General features: G+C 43.4%; 1 protein-coding gene across 2 annotated transcripts in view; it reads right to left on the bottom strand.

Annotated features, from left to right (window-relative positions):
* Positions 1-27,056, bottom strand: part of LOC306922735 (polypeptide N-acetylgalactosaminyltransferase 18-like) — a 199,234-nt gene that overhangs the window by 33,394 nt on the left and 138,784 nt on the right. For both annotated transcript variants that reach the window (XM_079500548.1, XM_079500547.1), the window contains exon 9: positions 22,766-22,861. In XM_079500548.1, the coding sequence (XP_079356674.1) occupies positions 22,766-22,861 (96 nt within the window). The remainder of the gene's footprint in view (positions 1-22,765; positions 22,862-27,056) is intronic.

The raw sequence follows: 27,056 nt of genomic DNA, 5'->3' as shown, positions 1-27,056 counted from the left end.
TCTAAGAGTCTCACGCACAGCACAGAGGGGGAGAGAAACATCACAGGACAACCAAGTGGAAAACATAAGGGCGGCGGCCCAGGCCTGGCACGCTCAGGGCACAGAGCGTGACAATTTGGCCAATGTTTAACCAGTTTTTATGGTATACTGTTGATTACTCTGATGCAGTCTTTATTTCTTTTCTTTTTCCCCCCTTAACCCATTTTGGGCGGGAACCCCTTTTGGTTATAATTTAGCTATTGGAAAATAGCATAACTACAAGCTCGTAGCGCGCCACCGAGTGGCGCGCTACGAGCTTGTAGGTCTGCTATTTTTGAAAAATCGAGAAAATATTTATTTCAGAAAACTGGAGGATTTAGAAGAATTCTTTTAAATTTTGAGGTCAGGTCTAAATGGGTTAAATTGTCACTTCAAAATCCTCTGGGGACCTCGACCCACAGGTTGAGAACCACTGATGTAGGAGGTGAGAGGGAGTGTCCATGATGGCTACAGGAGTGTATTCTTCATCCTGCTTTTGGCCACATCCCAACAGTGTCCGAGGTGGTACAGAGGACAGAATAGTGCTACACATATACTGTAAAAGACTATATTGTGTGTGTGTGTGTGTGTGTGTGTGTGTGTGTGTGTGTGTGTGTGTGTGTGTGTGTGTGTGTGTGTGTGTGTGTGTGTGTGTGTGTGTGTGTGTGTATGCATAAAATGCTAATCTCAGGGGCTTATATATATGATCCCTTGGTGAAGACAATTCTGGTAGGGTGTGTACAATTGTGTGCATTTCTGCTAATGTGTGTGTGTAGGGTACATGCTGTTTCTCCATTTCTGCTAACCCGAAATAGGTTGTGAGTCTGTGCATGTGGAGAAGAGAGTGTGGAGTTCAAAGGAAGTAATGGAGGACAATGAATGTGGCCATCAGTGTCGAGCAGCAAGACAGCCAGACAGCCTCTAAGGTGTACTGTAGTTTAAAAACAATCTGAGAGATGGCAGCAGAAATAAAGTGGTGATGGGTGTAAATGTGAACTCACACACGGTCAAATCCTTCAGTGTTTATCCATCTCTGAGAGGGTGAAACTGGACCCGAATGGACCAGCAAAGTAAAGGGCTTTTACAGTGCCCATTTATGTGCGTTTGAGTGTTAGTTTGAAGTGCTTGTGCTGTGTGTGTGTGTGTGTGTGTGTGTGTGTGTGTGTGTGTGTGTGTGTGTGTGTGTGTGTGTGTGTGTGTGTGTGTGTGTGTGTGTGTGTGTGTGTGTGTGTGTGTGTGTGCGCGCCTGCCTGCCTGCCTGCCTGCCTGCCTGCCTGTGTGCTATTTTACTCACATCTGTCAATAGATTGAGACTGGGCTCCCAACAGACCAGCATAATGCTATCTCCTCTGCCGTCACGGCTCCTTAAAACCTCTAATAGACGGATCGGTATCAATGCCATGTCAGAGAGATAGCGATCTCTCTTGACAGATGAACACAATTGCAACTGTAAAAGGCTGCTTTTCAGCGTTTTTATACAGCTATTCCTTTATTGGATAGGAGAGTGTAGAGAGACAATAAATCGATGACAAAGGAGGGGGAAGAGACACGAGACAAGACGCCAGCAGTCGGATTTGAACCTGGTTCCTCGCAACTCACAAGGACAAAATAAAAAAGAAAGAAAGAAAATAATTTCATCCACTTCTTTATATACACCTAAAAACTTGTGATGTGAGCTTGGCTATTTTAGTTATCCGCCGGGAGAAACTATGCGCAGCTGCGTGACATGAGACTAATTACTTAGAGCGACAGAGAGAGAGAGGAGTGTGTGTGTGTACATGTGTGTCAATTTAACAAAGGTGCAGACGATCACAAATCAGCAGAGAGTGAGAGATGTTTGCGCTACTCTATGCCGAATTGAAGTGGACTCGGACCCAGACTTTTTTTTTCTCCCTGGAAATAAAAACGTCTGGGTTTCCGAGGCTACCAAAGACTTAAAGGTAACATTTAAAAAATGTTTTTTGTAATTCTTCTCATTTAAAAAATCACACCCATGTGAACTGAGTGGTGTAATATAGCCTGTCTGACGTAATGAAATCATGTCTGACGTAATGGAATCACACCCGGGTGAACATAGCAACCATGCTCATTTTTTCTGCACAAACAAAGCCAGTTGTAGGAGTGGTTTACACCCGGGTGAACAGGGTGAACATAGCAACCATGCTCATTTATTCTGCACAAACAAAGCCAGTTGTAGGAGTGGTTTACACCACTCAAAAAAAAACTGAACTTTTAACATTCAGTAGATTTTCTGTGGTTTTCTGGCTCAAACAAGTGCTCTGATTTAGTCCACAAATCCCATACAGTATATGACATAACAATTTGCCAGCAGACGTCACTGTTGAGAGATTTTGCCGTTTTCATTGCAGCTCAAAGGTCTTCAGAAACACACAGAAAAAAAACCAAGCCACAGAAAATCCACTGAATGTTCAAAGTTCAGTTTGGGTGGGTGTAATTCATGGGTAACCAACCAGGGGTTCGGGAGCTACCAGTAGCTCGCACGAGCCATTCAAGTAGATCCCGGAGTGAGCGGGTGTCAGACTGACAGGCAGCCAGTATACCAATACAAAGAACGTGGATTTAGAATAGCTTGCAGTGATGGCCCCAGACATGTGTATCAGTGATGGCCCCAGACATGTGTATCGGGCCATCAACTGCAGAGTTTGTTTGTTCTCTTCTTTGACCGCTATCTTGTGATGCACAACTTGTGCATAATAGTCATGCATATCAGAACAGAACTATGGTATAAAAACCCACAGAGCTAAACAGCCTCTCACGCACTACCATACTTACGCAGGCAAGCAGTGACTACTCTACTCTGACTATGGAAAAATACATTTGTCTTAATATTTTGGCATTGATTATATAACTATCAGTATTTATTCCTATTTAAACTATAGTCTTTGTGTGGATGTGTGCACATGCAAGTGTTTTTTTAAACAGCCTATTTTAGTGGTAGATCATGGCTTACAATTGGGAATAAAATGGGCTCTTGGGCTTGAAAAGGTTGGTTACGACTAAATTGATGTCATGAAACCTAAAAGAAAAACGAAGAATTTAAAATAAATGAAAATGAATGTCATGAAACCTTTAAATGGTACTCAATGCCTCTCCACAGAATCCTGATTACGTGGCTTCCGGTGCAGGGTTAGCAATTGCGGCCAGTCGGAATGGCCATGTGTCGGAATAGCGGGCTTCGGAATGCCGGTGTGTAACCTGGAAAAAAGTACTCACATTTCTTACTTAAAAGTATCAATACTGCAATATAGAAATACTCTGTTACAAGTTAAAGTCCGGAATTAGAAAAGTACAAAGGTATTGGCATCACAATTTACTTAAAGTAAGTAACTAGTAACTAAAGGAAATACTGAAATACAGTACCTCAAAATTGTACTTAAGTAAATGTATTAAGTTACTTTCCACCACTGCGACATACTGGCGTGATGTCCAGGGGGTGTAGCTCAGTACATCAAGCTTCCTCAGGCTCCAGAAACAGGAGACAGGCTCCTGACCCAATGGGCCGCCTGGCTCAAGAACCGTTGCTTTCCAAGGCTACTTACTTAATTACTTACTCACCAGACATGTTAGGCTTTCATAACCTAAAGGTGCTTCTGTTTTGTGATGACATTTATGTAACAGTATGAGCTATGCATAGACATAGCCTACAGTGCACACACATATACATATAGTATAACAGTGGTGTCAGTATTCCTTAACTCTGTGTGCTAACCTCAAAACAGATACATGTCATGTCTATGAACTGGATTATAATGAATTTATTAAATTATTCTCATTTAATTTGATTAGAGATTCACTGAAATATCGCAATTACGGATTTGACAAATAATGAATCCTCTCTGTTGTACCATCGACATTTACAGATGTACATGCACTCCACGCACGCCACGCACGCACGCATGTCATTATATGCAATTGAAAAAATGCACAACAAGTGCATAGATCAGCTAGGCCTATATTTGTTTGCAACATTTGTGGGACACCATAATAGGACGAAATATAAAATAGGGCATTCATTTATGCAAAAACAAACAAAAAACATAAAAGGTTACTGCCCATTAGCAATAATATGCAGAAAAGTCTGCTCTAGACGGCTGGGCCAAAGGCCACGCTTCAAAAAGACCATTGCCCTCCTATCTGTAGCCCCCCTCCAACCAGCACTGACATGAAAGAGTAGCAGTCACTAATAATTAGAATGAACTGGTGGAGGGACCCAGCAGTTGCCAGTTGGCACCATTGTGTTACCTGGTTGCTTTGTTTTCAGTATGACAATGAATTGGCTCCAGCTGAGGTTCTGGGCAAAGCTTATTACTGACAGCTAGGGAGCCCATAAGACTGGTGTTTCACTCAAGCACCTGTTCTGGCACTGAAAAGACAACACAAGCACATATATGGGCACGCACGCACATACACACACACACACTCTGCAGGACACAACAGGTGCAATACGAGAAAAACAATCTCGTTGTTCCCACAAATAACAAAGAGGTTTATAGAAGGGAGCACAGTCAGAAAGTGAGAGAGAGAGAGAGAGAGAGAGAGAGAGGGGAAAAGTCAGTGTTGAGGAAGGATGCAAGAAGAGGAAGAAAGAGTACCTGAAATTAAAAGTAGAAATATCTAAATAGCAAACATGATTATGTGATATTAAATGTATTCAAGTGTCTACAGTAAAAGCAAATGCGCTATTCACCCCTAACAAACAAATCAGCCAGACTTTGTCTTCTCTAGCTTTATGAAGTTGATCAGTAAAGCTCAAAAGCAGTTTTGATGAGCCATTTACACACACACACACACACACACACACACACACACACACACACACACACACACACACACACACACACACACACACACACACACACACACACACACACACACACACACACACACACACACACACACACACACACACACACACACACACACACACACACACACACACACACACACACACACACACACACTTCTTAGCTGGTGGGGGGGAAGCTGCATTTACTACTGCCATCTTTCTTGCTAGCAACGACGTAGACTACCCTTTACATTTTGTATACGACTTTGAGAAATAAGTAAAAAAAATGCACATTTTCCCCTGGCACCCCAATACTGTGTGGCAATACTATGCGAGTCCTAGAGCTACAGTATACGGTACAGTGAGTGGGGAGGTCACGGATGAGAAAATCCATCTAAGAATAATAATAAAAACTGTGTGAACGATGCTTGTGCATGACTCGCATGAATGAGGCCCAGGGAGGTTAACTCTTAGATTTGATAGAAGAGTTCAGGGGCGGCAGGTTACTATAACGGGAAAAAAACCTTTTTTTTGTTAGCCTACTTTATTTACAGTTTGCTAATAAATACAGTGGTGCGCGCTTTCAGTTCACAACAATTAACGAACACATTAAATTGTTTCAGCATCTTGTTTCAACATTTCAGCATGATCAACAGTAAATAATTAAATTGTTTCAGCCATAAGCGGCGGGTGGATTTTACCTTTAGCTAGGTGGGACGACGACGACGCAGCAGATGTATTTATTTATTTCCCCCAGATGGTCTAACAATGTCATGATTTGACCAATTTATTACCAATCTCGTACACCATTGCTCACGAAAGCAAGATCATTGACCCAATTACAGCCACTGCATCTTACCTTTTAATTAAAGTAAAAGTAGTCTGAGGAAAAGGAACAGTTCTGTTCCCCGGACATTGTTTTGGGATATTTTGGCTGAGATGGCTCTGTTTGTCAAGTCTCAAGTCATGGCTCTTTACAGACGGGCCGACGGTACACAGACAGCAGCCTCTCCGCTGACTGTGTTAGTGTTGTGTTGCTGCAGGAGACGGAGTGTGAATGAACCGTGCGGTCACTGGAACAAAGCCACCGTATTAGCATTTGAATACCTGTTCTGTGAACACCGTAAAGGTGTGTGCCTACGTGACAAAATGACCAGGGCCCTCCCCCTGGTCATTTTGAAGATCAGTTGAGAAAAAAACTTTATCTGACGAAACCACGTTCAGCCAAAAATCAGCAGTCGGCTCCCGGACTACCAGAGAGGTTTGCACCTTGGACTTATGCTTTGTGCTTCTTGTAAGCTTTGCATTTTGGACATTTTGTTGACCGTTTTGGACTTTTGAACAGTTTGCGTTTTGTGCTTTTTGGACTTCCTGATTTTTGCTGTTTTCATGACTACTCTTTGTTGTAAGCTTTACTTTTGTTTGATTAATAAATAAGTTCATTTGAACTTTCCTGCTTGTGGCTCCTGCATTTTGGTTCTGTCTTCTGCTATACCGTGACAGAATGTTCTGGCCTTAAAATGAACCCAGCAGAGCCAAAGCCTTGTAAGACTCTGAAACGAGTGGACAACTTAGTTTTTTGGATTTTTAGCCGTCCACCATGGCTGATCTTCCATTTTCAGAGAAAATATTGGAGGCAGGATCCTGATTTTGCTCAGTATGTGGCTTTCTTCAGGTGGGTCGCTCCGGTCACCCCTGCTCTTCAGCCCACTTCCTCGCCCAGCCTGCCCGGCTCCCCGCCGCCCAGCCTGCCCGGCTCTACGCCTCCCAGCCTGCCCAGCCCTCCGCTGCCCAGCCTGCCCAGCATCCAGAGAGATCCTCCTGCAGGCCCGCCTGCAGACCCACCTCCTATGACTGCAGTTCCGCCTGCAGACCTGCCTCCTGTGACCGCAGTTCCGCCTGCAGACCCACCTCCTGTGACTGCAGTTCCGCCTGCAGACCCGCCTCCTGTGACTGCAGTTCCGCCTGCAGACCCGCCTCCTGTGACTGCAGTTCCGCCTGCAGACCCGCCTGCTGTGCTTGCGGCCCCCCTGGCGCCGCCTCTACCTGCAGCTCTCCTGGCGCTGCCTCTACCTGCAGCCCCCCTGGCGCCGCCTCTGCCTGCAGCCCCCCTGGCGCCGCCTCTGCCTGCAGCCCCCCTGGCGCCGCCTCTACCTGCAGCCCCCCTGGCGCCGCCTCTACCTGCAGCCCCCCTGGCGCCGCCTCTACCTGCAGCTCTCCTGGTGCCGCCTCTACCTGCAGCTCTCCTGGCGCCGCCTCTACCTGCAGCCCCCCTGGTGCCGCCTCTACCTGCAGCTCTCCTGGTGCCGCCTCTACCTGCAGCTCTCCTGGCGCCGCCTCTACCTGCAGCCCCCCTGGTGCCGCCTCTACCTGCAGCTCTCCTGGTGCCGCCTCTACCTGCAGCTCTCCTGGCGCCGCCTCTACCTGCAGCCCCCCTGGCGCCGCCTCTACCTGTAGCTCTTCTGGCCCCGCCTCTGCCTGTAGCTCCCCTGGCACCACCCATGGCTGCAGCTTCCCTGGCATCGCCTCCGCTGGTGGCTTCCCAAGCATACCCTGTGGCTCCCCTGCCTCTGCCTGCAGCTTTCCTGGCTTCGGTGTCCTCTGCCTCGTCTCGGCCTCCAGGCCGACCACCAAACAACACCTCCGCCTTGTCTCGGCCTCCAGGCCGACCACCGGATGTCACCTCCACCTCGTCTCAGCTCCCTGGTCGTCCACCGGACATCGCCTCATCTCCGTCATCTCAGCCCCCTGGTTGTCCCCCTGATGTCTCCTCTGCCCTGGTCTATCATCCGGGCCGCCCACCTGAAATCATCTGCTCAGCCCTTGTCCAGTCTCCCAGACCCCTTTGCTGTGGTCCATTGCCTCAGTCCCCGTCCTCCGGACACCCTCCGCCCACCCTGCTCAGTGTTCCGGGCCAGCATTGTGGGACGTCTGGAAGCCGTCCCTTGAGGGGGAGGTACTGTCATGGTTTGACTCTTCCCCTATCTGCATTTCCATGTCAGCCACTCCCACTTTCCATTCCTACTGAGTCCTTGTCACACACCTGTTCCCACTCCCTCTTCAGCCCAACAGTGATGTCCCTTCCACACCTGTGAACACTTCGGCATTACCCTGATCCCCTTATAACTGGACTCATTCCACAAATACACTGCCAGAACATTATTTGTGTTTCCCCTGATGTTCCCTTGTAGTGTCTGTTTCTTCGTCATGCCCCAGAGAGGTTTATGCTTTGTGCTTCTTGTAAGTTTTGCATTTTGGACATTTTGTTGACTGTTTTGGACTTGACTGTTTTGCACATCTAAGGGTGAAGTTTGCATAGTGACTATACATTTCCATGGAAAGAAAAACAATATGAAAATGTTTTTTAGTGCAGGTGTGCAACACACAAACATTAGTGGAAGGAGGAGCAGGGAAAGGTATAGTTAGAGAAGGAAAAGCACAGAGTTCATAATTTGGAGGATCTGCTCTCATCAGGGAGAAAGTGACCGTCAGACGAAGAGACTTCACCAAAACACCAACTCAGAGATCTGAGACACTCTGCTGGCATCAAAAGGTGAGATCCCTTTATATAATATATAATATATATATTAACCTTGTGTTCATTGTTCATTAGAATAGTTGTTCAATAGAATAGAAACATTTAGAAGAGTTGTTAAAAATGTTTACTTTTGTCATTGTTATATCAGGTCAACTGTGCTCAAATCCATCTTCTGTACCGGTTACAGGACACACACAGAGCCTTAAGATGAACGACACACTGGCGAATGGCACCAACTCCTCCATCCCCTCCACATCCTCGGAGTTGATAGCAATGTGCAGTTTCAGCTCTATCAAGCTCATCCTGGGTCTCCCCATCAACAGCTACGTTCTGTGGCTGATACTGAGTGGAGCTGGTGGAACAATCGCCTCAGAGTTATTTTATCTCAACGTGATCGTATCTGTGATCCTCTCTACCTTGGCCGATGTCTTTTACGTTGCATGGCTCTTCACATACAACTCAATGTTGTACAAGGTTGCTAACTTTACTTTTCATTTGTTTTTCTCCTTCTCCATCCCATCGTTCCAGTGTTGTATCTGTGTGGAGCGTTACATAGCGGTGGTTCACCCCGTGGTGTTTCTCAGGTACAAAGCTCTTCGGTACAGGGTGGCCTGTTGCTGCGCTGTGGGGCTGACGGGGCTTGCAGTCAGCTTATTAACTGTTATATTCGATACTTTGTATACTTACTACTTCCTGATGGGCTTTTGGGCCATGTGCATTTCTGTGGTGTGTTTCTGCTGCCTCTCGGTCCTCAGGGCTCTGAAACAGCCTGGACCAGGAGAAGGACAGAGGGACAGTGGGGAGGGAAACGGCCTGAAGAGAAGAGCTTTTAGAATCATTCTGATCAGCTTGGTTGTAATGTCACTGACTATAATGAGCTGTATTCCCTTTGTTATGTTTACACTACTGAATTATTCCAAGTCCGTAGTTGCTAATACCATCCTATATACAGTATCCATGATTTCAGTGTTTGTCCATTCATTGCTCTACCTCCACAAAGCTGGGAAACTGCCATGCTTCAAGGGGCTCTGAAAGCAGGTCAGCATGAGGACCTGCGTTCACACATGGAAGATGCAAAGATCACAGCATAATGTGTTTTGTAAAATCTGTTGCTCACACGGTCATTGACATCATCAAACGTGCGTCCGTAGTGACGTGTGTCATTGCAGCTACAGTTGTAGCTTTGCATCTGGAAGTTGAACCCAGCTCATCTTAAATTTGTAGCTTTTGCAGCAGCCACAAACGTCAGATGCATCTTTGTATCTTCATGCTGGCTTCCATTGACAATGAATGGAAGACTGTATATTTGCATCTGCCCGTGTGAACGCAGCATTACCAGACCTGTGTGTGATACTAGGCTCTAATCCTACAAATGTAATCCAAATCTGCCACTGTGTCAGAGAAACCTATTTTAATTCATTTAATCAGCAATTTGATATGTTGTTTTTTAATTACTTGTGGTAATTACTCTGCAATTATTGCGTTATTGTTTAACATATGTAGATTGGTTTTTTTTTAATGGAAAATCATTGTTTCTCAGTTGAACCCCCCCCCAGGTGAAAAGTAAACAAAACCTAAAAAAAAAAAGTATACATTAAATATAATAGAAAAGATCATCACTGCATCAAAAGTAAGATCAACAAACTATAGGCCACTATAGAACCAGTCAAATATTGGAGACATTTGCAAATTATATAAGAAAGAGGCAAAGATTGTGAACATGCATGCTCATGTTGATTTGCATGCTCACAACGAGCTTGTAAATCAGCTGTTATCACAACATGTATCTGCGTAACCAGTTCAAATAGGATTATTTTGGGGAGTCGTAGCCTGAAAAGGTTGAGAACCACTGGTCTAAATAATATGACCTGTTCATGAACTTTGTTTAATTCAATCATTTGGATTATTCATACAATGGAACATGACACATGTGTGACGGATTAATACCCACTGTCTATTCAAGTTTTATTTATTCTCGAAATTACACTGAGTAATTAAACTCATTTTCAGTGTCGTTGAGTAATACAATATCATATAAAAAAACATCACAATACATCAGGAAAAGAAAAACAAAAGGTATACATGTGAATTACATATGGTTACAAATAAAAGCTAAGATAAATTTCAAAACTATCTAAAAACAGTTACATATTTATTGTTGGGATCTGTATGCTCACCAAGGTTTTAAAATGACTCAGGGGTACCAATGTGGTCAATTTGAATGTTGTTTGCAGGTCATTCCATGTATTAGGGCCACAGAAGCTAAAAGCAGATCTACCAAATTCAGAGTTCACTTTTGGTACCTTGAATTTGGGGAAATTACTTGATCTGGTCTGATATGACCTGTTCATTAACTACTTGTAATTATTAATCTGTTTTTCATCATCATTTATAATGTGTCACTGATGGAACATGAAGCATCGATGGAAAATAAAAATCTAGTGAAGAAGTTTTTTTTTTTTTTTTTTGCTGTGTATTGACTTTAAACGTATACAGAACCAAACATAGGACAAACTACTGTAACCCATTATGGATACTGTGGAATTATTGTCATGGCTGGAGTTGTCTTTGAAGAGAGACATAGCGTGGAGCTTCCTATTGGATGAATCAACTAGAAAGGGGAACTCTGTTACATGTGTACATAATTTGCTGCATATGAACAGTGACACAGTATGTAGCAGGTGTGGCACCCTGTATGGGTGTATAAGTGAAATCACTTTAGGCCCTGTGTTGAGCATGGGACCTTTGTTTGTTTCTTTGATAAATGGTTAAAGCTCTATATTCTGATATTATATATTCATTGTAATAGAGCGTCGCAGTCCCGCCCCTACCATGGCCCAGGAAATGATTCTCCGTTCATTTTCCTCATAGACATTTCAGAAAGTATTTATTTAAAGACGTTTACGCCGCGGACAAAGCCAACTCGAGTCGTGACAAATCATGACAACAAACACAATTTTTTGGGCCGAACAAATAATTAGAAAGAAGAAAAAAACGGCAGGTTACAACACTTTTTTTGTTGTTTCTTCTTTGTAATTATTTGTTTGGTCCAAAATATTGTTTGTGTTGTCATGAGTTGTCACGACTCGAGTTGGCTTTGTCCGCGGCGTAACCGTCTTTAAATAAATACTTTTTGAAATGTCTATGGAAAAAATGCATTGGGATTCATTTCCTGGGCCATGGTAGGGGGCGGGACTGCGACGCTCTATTGAGTGTTTGTTCAGTCACAGGGATCTCCATGTCTGTTTAATAAACAATGTGAGAAGATTCAAATATGGCCAGTCTGGATCTGTTGCTGTTGTGTGAGATTGACCTGAGGGTCTACATCAGATCACAATGTTTGTTTTCTTTTAAAAAGAAAAGACGTCTTTATACCACGGCTTGGTGTGTCAGTGGCTTCTACCCCTTTAACGTTAGAGGTTGTGGTGACAGCAGCTCCAATGAGTCTCGCTTCAGTTCAAACATGTTGATGTCTGGGTCAGAATTTTGCATTGAACATCCATCTGTGGTAGTTTCTGCATCATCGAGCGCCACGCATTATTTTAATGTCACACGCAGGCCTATTTTAGACTAAACTAGACAGGGTGGCAAAAAAATAAATATGAGGCATTAAGAGTTCAAGACACAGAGCATAATAAACACATTATACAAGAATTTAGAAACAGCAAAAAATAAAATTGAAGAGTAGAAAAACTCAGCGGAAAGGTTATTACGGCCTATAGTGAAAAGAGGCGATCTACAAGCTCACAACGAGCTTGTCAATCAGCTGTTATCACAACATGTATCTGCGGAACAAGTTCAAATAGTATTATCTTGGGGGGTCGTGGCCTGAAAAGGTTGAGAACCACTGGTCTAAATAATACGACCTGTTCATGAACAATTGTTTATTCATTAATTTCGATTATTCTTACAATGGAAGATTTATAATACCCACTGTCTATAATATGACCTGTTTATGAAATACCTTTAATTCATCTTTTTTTATTTTAATCATAATATGTGACTGTGATTGTGTGCAATGGCAATATTACAGCCAAGATGTTTTGTTGATTCTTTTGAGAATTGCACTTTATCTTTTCGATTTTGTACAGACAGTAGAAGACGATAACTTGTTCAGACTTAAGAGTTATGTGTTCCGTGGATCTATTTTTAAAGAAAATTGTAGATCAGCTTGCCTTGAATGATGTCATATCTGCAGTCTGCACTGTATATACTGTACCTTTTCAGGAGAGCAGGCCATAAGATCAAGGTCATGTACATGAAACATGTCTCGTTTTATTTTTAAGTATCAAATGACTGAAAAATAATATGTTTGTCAGTCGAAATAGCAGGGAAAGGTAACATGGACGAATTGTGTTTCTATTATGTAGGTTACAGTTATGAATTGATACTATTAAAAAAATATATTATTTTTGTAATCCGACTGTTTATTCATCTCGTGCAATATTTGTATTTTGTCATTTATCAATACACATTTGAAAAAGTAAATTGGATGGTTTTGATTTGAATGTTTTGATGTTTCCGTGCAGGATGCTCAAGATGAAATGCTTAATAAAGGGTTAATATGCATTAATCTGAAAGGAAACATTTAGTACATGACCAGTTTCACTCATATACTTTGAAGGAAGCAGATCTGATTTGATTTCATTGCTGAGCAAAACAATGCCCTAAATCAAATTTTATGGGGTTTTGGATATGAAGGGGTTAATATCTAAAAATACATCAATATTAAATCTGATGCACTGTACACATCCACTGTCATGTATAAACACTGTAGAAAGCAAATTTGATACATTTAGATCAAGCATTTTGCATGACATACCATAAAACTCTATTTTGGGTTGATTTTTACTGTTTCGGGCATTAAGGGGTTAATAAATAAAAATGCCCAAGGGATATCACTGGGCACCCTCTTGAATTATTAAGAGGGGACCCCAAGCTACAAGAATCAGTTGAGAAAAAAACTTTATCTGACGAAACCACGTTCAGCCAAAAATCAGCAGTCGGCTCCCGGACTAGTGGGTGCTATTTGGCTTATTATTTTTTCAGTGGGTGCCCAAGCCCTCAGGCACTCCCAAAGTTGACGCCGTTGGAAGAGTTGATATAACACAAATCTTTGGTTTCTCTTTTCTACTTATATCTAACAGACATACTCTCGCATGCACGTGCACACACACACACAAGAGGTCACTGTAGTACCTTAATAACAATCAGATTACAGATTTAACTAGAAAAGTGCCCTTCTGGGCACAGGTCTCCACCGGGAGGATAGGAGTGTGTGTGTGATGTTTGGCAAAATGTTTAGGAGCAATATAAACATGTGTGTGTGTGTGTGTGTGTGTGTGTGTGTGTGTGTGTGTGTGTGTGTGTGTGTGACGCGGCTTGGCCTGTTGTAGCGCCACCATGAGGCTGATTTGAAAACTGTCAAGTGGCATTTCTTACAAAGCCTAGTGGGAATATGCATGCACAGTTTCACCACAATCGGACGCTGCATTGAGTAGTTGTGGCGATTTGTACAAAACGGGTGCAAAGCGGGCTACTCTAAACTACTAAAGTTTAGAAGCCAATCGTAGCCAATGAGGGTGGATTATGAGAAATCAAACAAACCCGTCTTGATCACATGATTATGAAGAAGATGTGTACCGATTTGCGTGAAATTTGGATAAAAGGAGTAATATTAGAAAATGTGTTTTACATATGTCGGCCTCCTGGTGGCGCTATAAAGAGCAGATGTGAAAATTCCAGGCAAAGGTTTTTCCTTGGCCTCTACGGAGTTGGCATACAAAGTTATCCACAGATCCGTGCAGTTAGAGGTAAAAACACTTTTCGGCCAGTTATAGCGCCACCATGAGGCTGAGTTGAAAATGTTCATGTGGCATTTCTTCCTCGGCCTAGTGGGAATGTGCGTGCACAATTTCACGGAAATCACACGATGTGTTCATGATTTGCAGCATTTTGTTTGAAACTGAGCACTCCTGCGAACTTTGGAAGCCAATCTTAGCCAATCAGGATGGAGTCTGAGAAATCTGAAAGACCCGTTTCGTTGAATGGCTCTAGAGAGACTTTGTACCAATTTGCGTGATGTTTGGACAAAATCTGTAAGTGTACTGTCCAAAAACTTGTTTTGCACAAAGCGGCCTCCTGGTGGCGCTATAACAGGCCGTTCTGGATATTTTGGGGCAGAGGTTCATCGTTGGCATCCAGGGAGTGTGTGTGCAAAATTTGGCATCGACCGGGTTAATGGTGCCGGAGATTAGCTGTTCACAGACCGAAGGACGGACGGACGGACGGACACACACACGGACACACGGACGGACGGACGGACGAGTGCAAAACATACTCTCTCCCCATGCCTTCGGCCTGGTGGAGACAATAAGCTTACTGATGCAGTCAACTTGAAGAAAGCATTACTGTGATGAAATGACAACGGTTCGTTTGTCGCACACACACTCAAAGATACATTTAGCCTTACATCAAAGTTTTTAAAGGTCTCATAATTTGTTTCTTAACTTTCTCGCACGCACACGCACAGCACTGTGATTTGTCAAAGGTTTTTTTTTTTTTTTTTTTTAAGGTCCAGTAATTGGTCTGAGATTTCCTTGCATCAAACCAACGGACGCCCTAGTGAAATAACTTTAGAATTAATCATTTACAGTCTGCATCCTTCCACAAACTCATAAATCAATGTCTTCTAAAGTACCTTTAAAGGAGAACAAAGTCATTGTTGGGGAAAAAAGTATTTCCCAATTGTGGCAATGCTGCATTTCTAAATGCAGTCTTTGAGAAAACTTGTTCTGCAAGTTGTAACGTATTTACAAAGCCTTCTTTTCTTCTCGCTTTCACACGAATCAATTCCTGGTGCACAACGCAAGTCTTCAAGCAGGTTGCTTATTTCAGCTTCAATATCCTCATAATTTGCCTCCATTGTGTAGCCTGAGTTATAGCTAGTTGTGCCCATGCATGTCGCATATTCTGTGTGTGTATGTTCATGCACATGCATGCTTGTACATAGCTCTGGTCCATGATAGCTCTAACGCGTTGCATTTAGAGCTAACGTTACTCTCGACTTCCGCCGCTCGCATGAATGCAGACCAGCCTCTCGTCTTCAGCGTAAATAAAAATAACGTTTTTGCTACTCACCAAAACAAAGGCGGGTTGTGTCATTAGAAAGCCTACTTTCCTTAGTAGGAGCATTCTGAGCCCCCCACCACGCGTATAAAAGGTACTTTTTGGCCAGAAAGGGATTTTTTTTCAACGGAGGAAAAATATTCTCTATGAGGCAATTCTCTGGGCAATATCGGTAGAAGGCGCAGCGGAGTAACTAAAAGTATTCTTTTCCAGGTGGAAACAAAATCCCCTTTTGGCCAAAAAGTACCGTTTATACGTGTGGTGGGGGGCTCAGAGTGCGTCCACTAAGGAAAGTTGGCTTTCTAATGACACAACCCGCCTTTGTTTTGGTGAGTAGCAAAAACGTTATTTTTATTTACACTAAAGACGAGAGGCTGGTCTGCATTCATGCGAGCGGCGGAAGTCGAGAGTAACGTTAGCTCTAAATGCAACGCGTTAGAGCTATCATGGACCAGAGCTATAGAGTAACATAGCTCTAAATGCAACGCGTTAGAGCTATCATGGACCAGAGCTATAGAGTAACATAGCTCTAAATGCAACGCGTTAGAGCTATCATGGACCAGAGCTATAGAGTAACATAGCTCTAAATGCAAGGCGTTAGAGCTATCATGGACTAGAGCTATAGCTTATACAGTACATGTACTCTAAATGCAACGCGTTAGAGCTATCATGGACCAGAGCTATAGCTTATACAGTACATGGACGTGTGTGTAGCTCATGCATGAATGGCGGCCAGCTAAATAACCACACAAGGATCTAATTTTCCGACTTTATTGATCGAGCTGCAAACCAATCTATCCGAGCGAGGCCAAACCGTCACCGAGACGGACGTCACGTTTTCCATTACTGGCTAGATTCCAAGAGTCACTTCTCACCTTTATTGAGTTGTCTTGAGAAATGCTGTTATTCATGTCTCCCGCGTTAACCTTGAACCACACCCTGCATCAGCAGCCACACTTAATCTTTTTGATATTAATTAACCCTTTTTGACCTGAGATCAGATTCTAAAAGTGTCTTCTAAATCCTGACAGTTTTCTGAAAAAGCTATGTTTCCATGTCAGTCGTTCTTTGATTTTTCAAAAATAGCAGACCTACAAGTTCTAGCGCGGCACTCGGTGCCGCGCTATGAGCTTGTAGATCTGCTATTTTTCAATAGCTAAAGCACAACATAATGCTAACACCAAAAGGGGTTCTCGCCCAAAATGGGTTAATATAAGTTTACTGTCAGACTGAGACGATGAGCGTGTGTGTGGTCACACTTCACAAAACAGTGGTTACTTACTGATTTATTCATAGACGTCACCACATTTGCCAGAGCAGATTTATTTTAAATTCCACCCACTGAGCCTGAAGACAGTATGTAATTCTGTCTCGCACACTAAAATCCTCAATTTGACCATAAAGATTCAAGGTTTCATATCATTTACAGGTACATATGAGTCCAAATTTGCTCTGTTCTCTCATAGTACACATACTGTACATACAACAACAAGGCCATATGGAATTTTTCCACAAACAGAACAGTGTGCGGTCTCACTTTCCCGTCCCTCATCACTCTCATCGTATCTCTTGGCATGTCAGTTCCTTCTCTGCCTCTCTGTCCCCCTCACCTTCATCCCTCTCTGTCCCTCTCACCTTCCTGTGCATCCCTCCCTTGTCTCAGACAAGTGACTGAAAAGGAAGCTTACGTACATTATGCATCGCCAACATTCAACAATTCATCAACTATTCACAGCCAGCCTCTCTCTCTCTCTCACACGCACGCACGCACGCACGCACGCACGCACGCACCTGCATATATATATGTCTACATCCCAGTGGAATGATTCTATTAAAATAGGGAGTGTTCAGAGTTAATCTAAGGCGATGGAGGAACCACAAAAAAAGGATAAGGATTACAGGCCTAGGGGACGGTGGTACAAAAGACCCTCCATGAATAAGGAATAAAGAACAGAGTGCAATGAAGCATTAATTGAAGACACAGAGAACACTCTAAGAAGAATAAAGCTCTTGATGTGAACAGTGGAATGATCCTGAGAGGCTGCACCTCCACGATAATAAAGCAGACCTCTGGTCTTTATTATGTCACGAATGAGCTGTACATGGTTACGCATCGTGTTGTGCACCGGTAATAGCTGCACGTGCAACACGGCGCAAAGCGACACGTTGTGCGCTTGTAGATCTGTTATTTCCCTTAGTTTAGGTCACGGGCAAACGTCTAATCTCACTTGTTTTGGGTCTCGACCTGTAAAGTTTCCATCTGGTTTCCAGGCTAGAAACCTTTGGGAACCACTGTGGTTCAAAAAAAAAGTCTTTTGAAAGAATATATATTCAAAGATTTGTGCCGCATTTTCACGATTTTTCAATAGCTAAAGTATAACATAATGCTTAGTTAAAACAACAAAAGGGGTTCCCGCCCAGAGTGGGCTAAACCACATGAATGTGAGCTGTCCGTGGTGCTGAGTAGTACAGTGGATAGGTGAGCGCTGTCCATGGTGCTGAGTAGTAGTTTAGTTTAGTTTATTTGCACATACAATTCAAAACATGATAAGAAGTGAGAAAAAGACAATACATTTAAAGTAGAAAGGAAAAGAAATGTCTAAATCAAAACATGATGTGCCGGGCAGTACAGATAGTACAGTCAATAGGTGAGCTCTGTCCATGGTCCTTAACCCTACAGCTCTCCTTATCCATGGCATATGGATATATGGATATACATCATTGTTTGTGTCTTTTGGTATAACTTTAAAAACATGACAGCCTTTTTTTTCCCAATCCTTATTTCAACATTTAATGTGGTAGTGTGTACAGTAGTAAATACAGTATAGACTGTTTGCACTGTAACACGGACACTTGTGACCAATCATCAGGTTTCAATAACTAACCGTAGTCATAGAGAGGAGGCCAGTACAAGTACAGCAACCTGCCAAAGCAGCGTTAGGGACAGCCAGAGGACCGCAAAATGAAGACTCTCTCCCCCTCCCCAAACTAAGGAGCGGCCCCTGCCCCTGCAGCAGCCGCCAAAAGGACCTAGCAGAGGAAGAAGTCATCATCATTTTTCGACCTCCGTCGAGGTCATGGATTTCACAATGCCACGCCAGACTTTCCGGTCCTTCATTGCCATTAGGCATGTAACGATACACTCAACTCACGATACGATACGTATCACGATATGAGGTTCACGATACGATTTTTCACGATATTTTCAACACAATCATTTTCCAGACAAATGATTTTTAATGATTTCTCTCCCCCCCCCCCAAGCTTTTTTCACAATCTTTATTTAACTACATTGCAAAAGTAGCATTACTTTTCATGTAAAATTACAACTGTAAACAAGCTTTCTTGTTTAAACCTAGCTCGAGTTAACATGTGGCATCTTAGGATATAGATGTAGACCTATTTGACAGTGCAGAAACATAATTGCCTTCCTTCCTTCCTTCCTTCCTTGTATTAATGAGCATCAATTAACGACCATCACCTGGGCACAGTCAGACACATACAGCTCCCCTCTGCAGGCCTCTACTACTGAAAGTGACTGCATGGAGTCTGTCTCATTTCTCTCCAAAAGCACGTGAATATGATGGAATATGATTACAGCTCACATTTCATATCACACACTAGCCCCCCCTAAAAAAATAAATACAAATATTGCGATATACGATATATCGTTACATGCCTAATTGCCATCCCCAGTTCCTGCTTACTGATGCATGTGTCCCTAGAGATGACATCAGGGAACGACAGTTTTCTACCTCTGGTCTGCTTTGAGGCAGGATTCCAGAGAAGATATAACCTCATTGTCAGCTCTGTAGCAGTGGCCGGCAAACTGTGTTCTTCTGGATCGGACTAGTGAAGAAACACGGGGAAGATTGCCGTACTGTATATTAGATTTCTTTGAAATTTCTTTGAAATTTCTTTGAAATTTCTTTGAAGACGTGCCCAGCATAGCAGTCGGGGACAGAGTTGGAGTTGGTAACCCTCCACCACTCTCCATTTGGGCTCATTAAGGGTTTTTTCTGGCAAGTCATACAGAGGACATGTCCAGTTGTCCACCTGCAGCAGTGCCAAATAGGAGATGGGATAGACAGCCAAATTGTTTGTGCCCCTATTGTTCCCTGCATGAACTCCATGCTGCAGAGGGCAATAAACAAAACAAATATACCCCATACAGTAACTATGAGGACACCATTGCACATAGTGAAGAGAGATTGCAATGGTGAGACGTGTATTGGGCGCTCGGGGCCCGACCTGCGATCCATGATTGCGGTGCGTCCACACACGTCCTCTGTGTCACCAATAGAGGGCGCCAGAGCACTGGAATCCCTCACCAAAAAATGCCTTTCTTGCTTTACAGGCTAAGGGACGATTCATACTCCTATTTTACCGCTGTAGTGCCGAAATGATTTCGGCTCGTCAGAAACTTTCAGTAGCACCGAAGAGTCGACTTTAGGACGGTACCCGCACCCCCGAACCTCAAATGACATCACATTGTAGGCTCTACAGAGCCGAACCGACTTTTATTCGGCTCTAAAATAGGAGTATGAATCGCGCCTAAGAGTGTTTTGGTTAGACTCTGGCAACGACACCACCTAAGAGGGGGGAGCTGACATCATCATGTCATGGCCACGCGACTCAATTCCAGCCATTTAGATCTTACCCACGTTACCCACAATTATACAACAGGTCGTTTCGAGGAAGCAATCTGATTGGTTGAAACAGCCTTATAGCCATGGATCAAACCAGCACCATTCACCACCTCATCAAAACAAAGAATTCAGCTGCTGTTTTCACAGAGCGCTAGCAAACTCGGTGGCTAGGCTAGCTAGTTTCTTGCGACATTTGTGGTCGTAGTGACTACATCCGTCATTAAAAAAAATGTATTGCTCGAGGGTGTGGTTTAACGTGATTATTGCCACTTCAGTGATGCGATAATGCACTCGCTTCGTCTCGTTCCTGACCGCATCACTGTCGTGGCAATAATCACGTTAAACCACACTCTCGTGTAATATTGCTTAAGTGAGTGATCTCACTCCTGATTCGTAGAACTGCGGTTTCATTCATAACCTGTATCGTTTCGCAAGTTATCCCATTATAACTGAGATCAGTTCACAATACACCCGTGTGGGATAAAGCTCCTCAACAGCAGTATAGATCATGTGAGGACACGCTCAGGGAAACACATTCTGTTACAATGGAAGGACACGCTCAGGGAAACCCATTCCGTTACAATGGAAGGACACGCTCAGGGAAACCCATTCTGTTACAATGGAAGTGGCCTCAGTGACTCTAGGAAAATATTTCTAAATAAAAAAAAAAGAGTTAAAAAAAAGTGTATTACAAACTTAGTTATTAGTGACTGCTGATCCCCAGGAAAGAAAAATGGAAATGGAAAATACAGGGGAGGCAATGACACATTCTAACCTTTGGAAGCTATATTGTATTGAGTAGGACTCAAATAGACTGGCTGTGTGTTTTGAATGGCTAGGCAATGGCCAAAGCTATTAACTTGACTTACAATAGAGGTGAGGCATTGCGTCCTACAAAAAACTCTCCCAGACACTATGCTTGGATGTAGCCTAGTAGTCTTGTTTTCCTCTACGTGCTGTATGTCTATTTTTATAGCAGTGAATATTCAGTAAGCGCTGTAGACGGTCAAATATGAAATTTTAATTTGCAGAGGTACGGAATATTACAAAGTGCAAATACACAGTAATATTCCCTTGTTGAATATAGAATGATTCAGTGTCCCCACTAAACACAATGATACCATATTTGTGGCGCACGCACGCATGCGCGCGCGCGCGCGCGCGCGCGCGCGCGCGCGCGCGCGCGCGCGCGCAACTATCACATGCCCTTACTGCAACCGGTCATTCCGTGCAAGGATTTGTATACATCCAATACATTTTCGGGTCAGGATATCAATTTCATCCAATCAGGAGAGCGATCTCATACAAGGTTAAACAACTGAAATTGGAAGCAGTGAAACAAATAAATGAGCAAACAGAATTGCAATTCAAACAATATAAGTATTAAGCTGATACATGGGCTTTCTTAGCTTATTGGATGAAATTGGTGACCATATAGGTATTCTCTGTTTACTGAAGCTGTGGAGAGATGGGGCTCCCCTACCCTGCTAATGAGCAACCATATATTACAGAATATACAGCTTTAACCCTTTAACATTTATTTTTGTTTGAACCAAAAATGGTAATTTCAGCCACCTTTAACTCTCGAGTGTAAAAATGGACCCATAAGGGTACAACACTCAGGATTTTACAGCGTGGAGTCCTTGTCTAGATAGAACACCCTTTCCAGTGTGATAGGACAGGAAGGGCCAAGTGGCATGTCCCTCTAAACCTGTTGGAACCGGTTCATGTCCCTCTAAACCTGTTGGAACCGGTTCATGAACTGCTCTAAACCTGTTGGAACCGGTTCATGAACTGCTCTAAACCTGTTGGAACCGGTTCATGAACTGCTCTAAACCTGTTGGAACCGGTTCATGAACTGCTCTAAACCTGTTGGAACCGGTTCATGAACTGCTGGTGGATAGTCGTTTTTAAAGCTGGGATTAGGCGGATGAGTCACGGCCACAGTCAGGACATTATCTCTGAGGGACGCTTTGACGCCGTCATGTTTCTGTCTTCAGTCAGGACATTATCTCTGAGGGACGCTTTGACGCCGTCATGTTTCTGTCTTCCAGTATTGTGTATTCCTTACCTTTCTAGTTTCCTTCATTTAACACATTTAGACTAGACCTGAGATCAGATTCTAAAAATGTCTTCTATACATCCTGACAGTTTTCTGAAAAAGCTATGTTTCTATGTCAGTCGTTCTTCGATTTTTCAAAAATAGCAGACCTACAAGCTTGTAGCGCGCCACTCGGTGGCGCGCTATGAGCTTGTAGATCTGCTATTTTCCAATAGCTAAATTATAACATAGTTTAAAACACCAAAAGGGGTTCCCGCCCAAAATGGGTTAAAACAATGCGATTGGTCTGACCCTATAAGGAATCTTTTCTTAAAGAGACTCCTCACGATCAATGATTGATGACTTCTTTCGTCTCCCCCCCAGCCTCTCGAAGAGACTCGGGCATGGGAGTGCGGCTCCAACCAGGAACCAGCTCAGCAACAACGTGGGGTTGAAAAGTAGAACAGTGTTTACGTTGCTCTGGGTGCGTTCAGCAGCACAGCGATAATGAGGGAATACTAAAACACAAAAGCACCACCACAGTCAGCGGAAACAGCAGAAGGGAACAGAGCACACTGACCTACCTGGGGTGTCATACCATGACAGAGGTACATGATGGGGATGTTGTCGCTGTCTGGTCCCTGGTCCAAGCATAGGTCATCTTTTAGACTGTTCTTCAACTGGTGAAATGAGTCAGAGTCCGGGAGAACATATTGAGACAGAGACACAGAGACAGACAGAGAGAGAGAGAGAGAGAGAGGAAAATAGGGGAAACATTATTATTATTAATTTATATTACCTGCGCATATGCACGAGCGCACACACATGTGTGCACACACACACGTGTGCACACCCAAACCCCTGCAGGCACTGTTAACAGCTGAAATTAATTTAGGAAAATGTTGGTCATCCATGGTGGTAACACACACACACACACACACACACACACACCACACACCACACACACACACACACACACAATAATTAGTCCATTATGACGGAGTGCCACAATGCACAGCTACCGTATGGTTGTGTGGCTAAAAGCTGAGACAAATGGAACCACTTAAGGCTAATTACTACTTGCCCGGAGGAGGAAGTCGTCAGACAAACACTGTGGATAAACCTGCTCCATCATCGCTACATTAAGTTTCTACGGCACTCTGCTGCTAATCCAATATGTGACAATAATAAAACATTAGTAGGTTTTGGCACGTATCATTTGCTTCAGTTGTGATCCTCTTGAGAATCATAAGCTACTTGTCATATATCAGCTGTGACAGCTCCATATACCATAATTCTTCTAAACGGTCTTAGTCTGAGTATGAGATTGAGTATTTACGAGTATTTAATTTCTAAATAGAAATAGTAATAATGTAAATATTTTCACTAAAAAAAAATGTATTCCGTATTCAATGGATAGTCGCAGAGAGTCAACAATGGCCCCCATTAGGGGACCTTGAGGAGGAACACAAGAGTCTTGCATCTGTTAAGCTCAAGGCAGGGTTATTTCCATCAGTGTCTGGTTTGTGGTCGTCAGGTTTGAGTTTGAAGGGAAGGTCAAGTGTGAGCAGGGACGCCTGGCCAGAATAGAAATAATGTTGAAAGCGAGGGAGAAAAAGGATTGTAGGTGGTGTATAGCCAGGCTTTCATTTCGTCTGCGCGAAAAATGAAAGCCTGGATTTACGCATGGGCTGCACTGGCCTAAACGTGGGAGTCAACCCTTCCGCGTAGGCGTCGCTTCAAATGATGTGACGTCAGGGCTCTGAGCGGTGTGCACTCGTCAAAATAACACCGTGAGGAAATCATTACCAGTGGAACTTCAAACGAGGCTAAAATGAGGAGAATGGCTAAAGAACCCACCACACCGCCTAAGAAAAAAACCAACGTGTGCCGACTCTGTGGAAATAACTTTGACAGTCCGTTAGAATGGTATACTCCAGCAACCAGTGGTTTCTGCTTCTGGTCGACACAATAACAGTGCTGCACTGGGGGGGAGGAGAGACCGGGGCTGACGGACAGATCGGTGAACCAATGGTGGGGGTGCGTAAATCTGAGCCGCGGCCCTCCCATCTAGGTCAGAAAGGTCTAGCGTTAGCTCAGGCTATAGGTGTAGGTCAGTGGTTCCCAAACGTTTTCGTGTCGAGGACCCCCAAGACAACATTTATTAGGCCACAGACCCCCCATTTGAAAACGCATGCCAGTGACCCCCATAAGAGAGGATTTTTACGGCTCTAGCAGTGATTCCGAAACATATTAATTTCATGTATCCCCAGTTTCACACGCATTAGTCTACGGATCCCCCGTTTAATGGTATTTCTATCTGTGGTACCCCAATTTATATTGTAAAACCACTGTTAATTTAACTCTGAGAGTGCATAAATGGAACCAAATGGAGCCGTTAGGGTCCATTTGGTTCCATTTGTACACTCTCTGAGTTACAGACACATAAGGGTCCATTTGGTTCCTAACTATCTGTAATTGAGCTAGGTACCCACTGGAACTCCCCTCAAGTACCCCTAGGGGTCCCCAGACCCCACTTTGGGAACCCATGGTGTATGTGGTGTGGTGGTGGAGTCTAGACCTGGGGTTCTCAACCTTTTTTTGGCTGGGGACCTCCGGAAATGCTTTGGCCATGTCTCGCGACCCCCGCCCCCTCCCCACCACCAATAAAACTGACTGCAGGACCCCCCAAAATAATTTGGCGACCCCCCTAGGGGTCGCGACCCACGGGTTGAGAACCCCTGGTCTAGACCACCAGAGTCACAATGACACAAACAGCATGATGGTAATTAACTTTGGTATGCTGAGGATGATCGGTAAGCAAGCTAAATGTCTGTTAGCACAGTTCCAAGAGGAACTGTATACCTGGTGACATTTAGCAGTGAAATGAGAGGTTAAATGTTTCCGTGTGAAAATCCACCTTTTGCGTCTTGTAATTATGCTTACATAATTTGACACAAGAATGATGAATATTTAGAAGTAACCATCTTAAGTGTATGGGATTCAACTGACCATAATGGCATTAGAATGAATGACAAAACTATGAGTTGGATCTCTCTGTTGGATATCTCTGCTGATTGCATGCTAAATGAAGTCTCCAAGGCAGATTGGATCTCTTGACTTCCATGTACCCCTTTCTTGGCCTATATCCTGCCAGAACACACCACTGCCTCCTCTTTGCTGAAAACTTTCCAACAGTTTTGTCTCAATGAAGGGCAAACGTTTCTTTTAAAAAAAAAAACTAGTCTTCAAGGTATATAGCCTAGTTTTTGGAACTGTTAAAATTGCAACAGTCTATTCCCGGGGTGGGGTGGGGAGGACATTCAACCTCAATATAGATGTATTCTCAGAAGGGTTAGGACAGGGTGGGATTTAAGATGTGTTTCTATTCCCTCAATGAGGGACAGACAGTAGGCTGACAGGAAAGGGGGAGATAGATGGGGGGGGGGAAGACATGCAGTAAAGGCCGTCGGGATCGGGAGTTCAATATATCACACCCGTCTTGGGCCGTCTGTGTCTGTTGCTCTTCCTTTGTGCTCTTCTCTCTGGTTATATCAAAATTCAATTTAATTAAAGTATCGTCATGTTCAATTTAATCTCATTCTACTTTTAATACAAGAATATCAAACAAGCGAATGAGGCAGTGATCATCAGACAAAGTCTAATTTTGTCGGATCTGGCGCTTGAATGGAACTGCTCAGCAAAGACAAATAACTCCTATGCTTTCAGATATTTACACTGCATACGAGCAGAATTTCATTGTAATTTCTTTCATTTCATGTTAAACAGAGCTGAGTGAATAAACGCTGTGCACTGATTGTACCGTGTGAGTATACAGGGCTCACTTCATCTGCCGCGCATCCCCTGACTGACTGTTTGTTTTGACAAATGATGTAAACTTCATCATATCTGCATCTCTCAGATGTCACCGCGGCAACGCTTTCATCTCCTGCACTCAAAGCAGCACCCCACACACATGCTCGGTAATAGCAACAATTACCATGCAACGGCTTCTGCGGTTGAAGAGTGTTTATAAAACAACAAACAAGAGAGGGGTAGATGTTTTTCTGACTACCATCTGTACAGAACCGCAGCCAACCCATTTCCGATCAAAGTTATTTCTCTATTCCAAGTAATAGAGAAATATGCGCATGACACCATCATCATCATACCCGGAAGTTATGCGGGAATCAAAATCAATAAGATGGGAAGAATGTAGGCGCTGTCTAGCAGCCTGGGCAGCACGAAAGGTTAGTGTTGAGCTGCGGCTGCTTGGTATTGATATTATAAACCTTACAACCCGCCATCTGACGGGTTCGGCGACCTCCGGGGTTAAATCTGAACCCGTCATATGACGGGTTTCGAAGCGATTTGGCGTCCATCGTGTTAAGAGAGAGAGAGGTGGGCTACTTCTGTCCTGCTTTCAACAGATTGCTTCCATTCTTCAATTATGCAAAAATCCTCCCACAGCCTTTAGCGTAAGAGGGAATAGCCACACTGAAATTAAGTGGCGTGAAGAAAAGGTTCGCTCTTTCACTTGAAATGATTTGAAGGGAGCTCTTTCCTTGGAGTGGCTTACTTGACATTATTGTTCACACAATTACCTTCAGTGTTAATGGAAAAGTTACGCTATTGTGGCTTAGAGAACATAAAGACTTAGAAAAGATGTTTAACCAATTCTGGGCAGGAACCCATTTTGGTGTTTTAAGCATTATGTTATACTTTAGCTATTTAACTAAATTTAACAAAAAATAGCAGATCTACAAGCTCATAGATCTACGAGCTTGTAGATCTGCTATTTTTTTTAAATCGTGAAATTTTTTAACTCAAATATTTGCTTCTGGGGCGTCCCTGGAACTACATATTTTCAGATGG

The sequence above is a fragment of the Electrona antarctica genome (genome assembly GCF_951216825.1).
Source record: "Electrona antarctica genome assembly, chromosome: 5".
NCBI classification, from domain to species: domain Eukaryota; kingdom Metazoa; phylum Chordata; class Actinopteri; order Myctophiformes; family Myctophidae; genus Electrona; species Electrona antarctica.
This window is presented reverse-complemented; position numbering and strand designations above follow the sequence as displayed.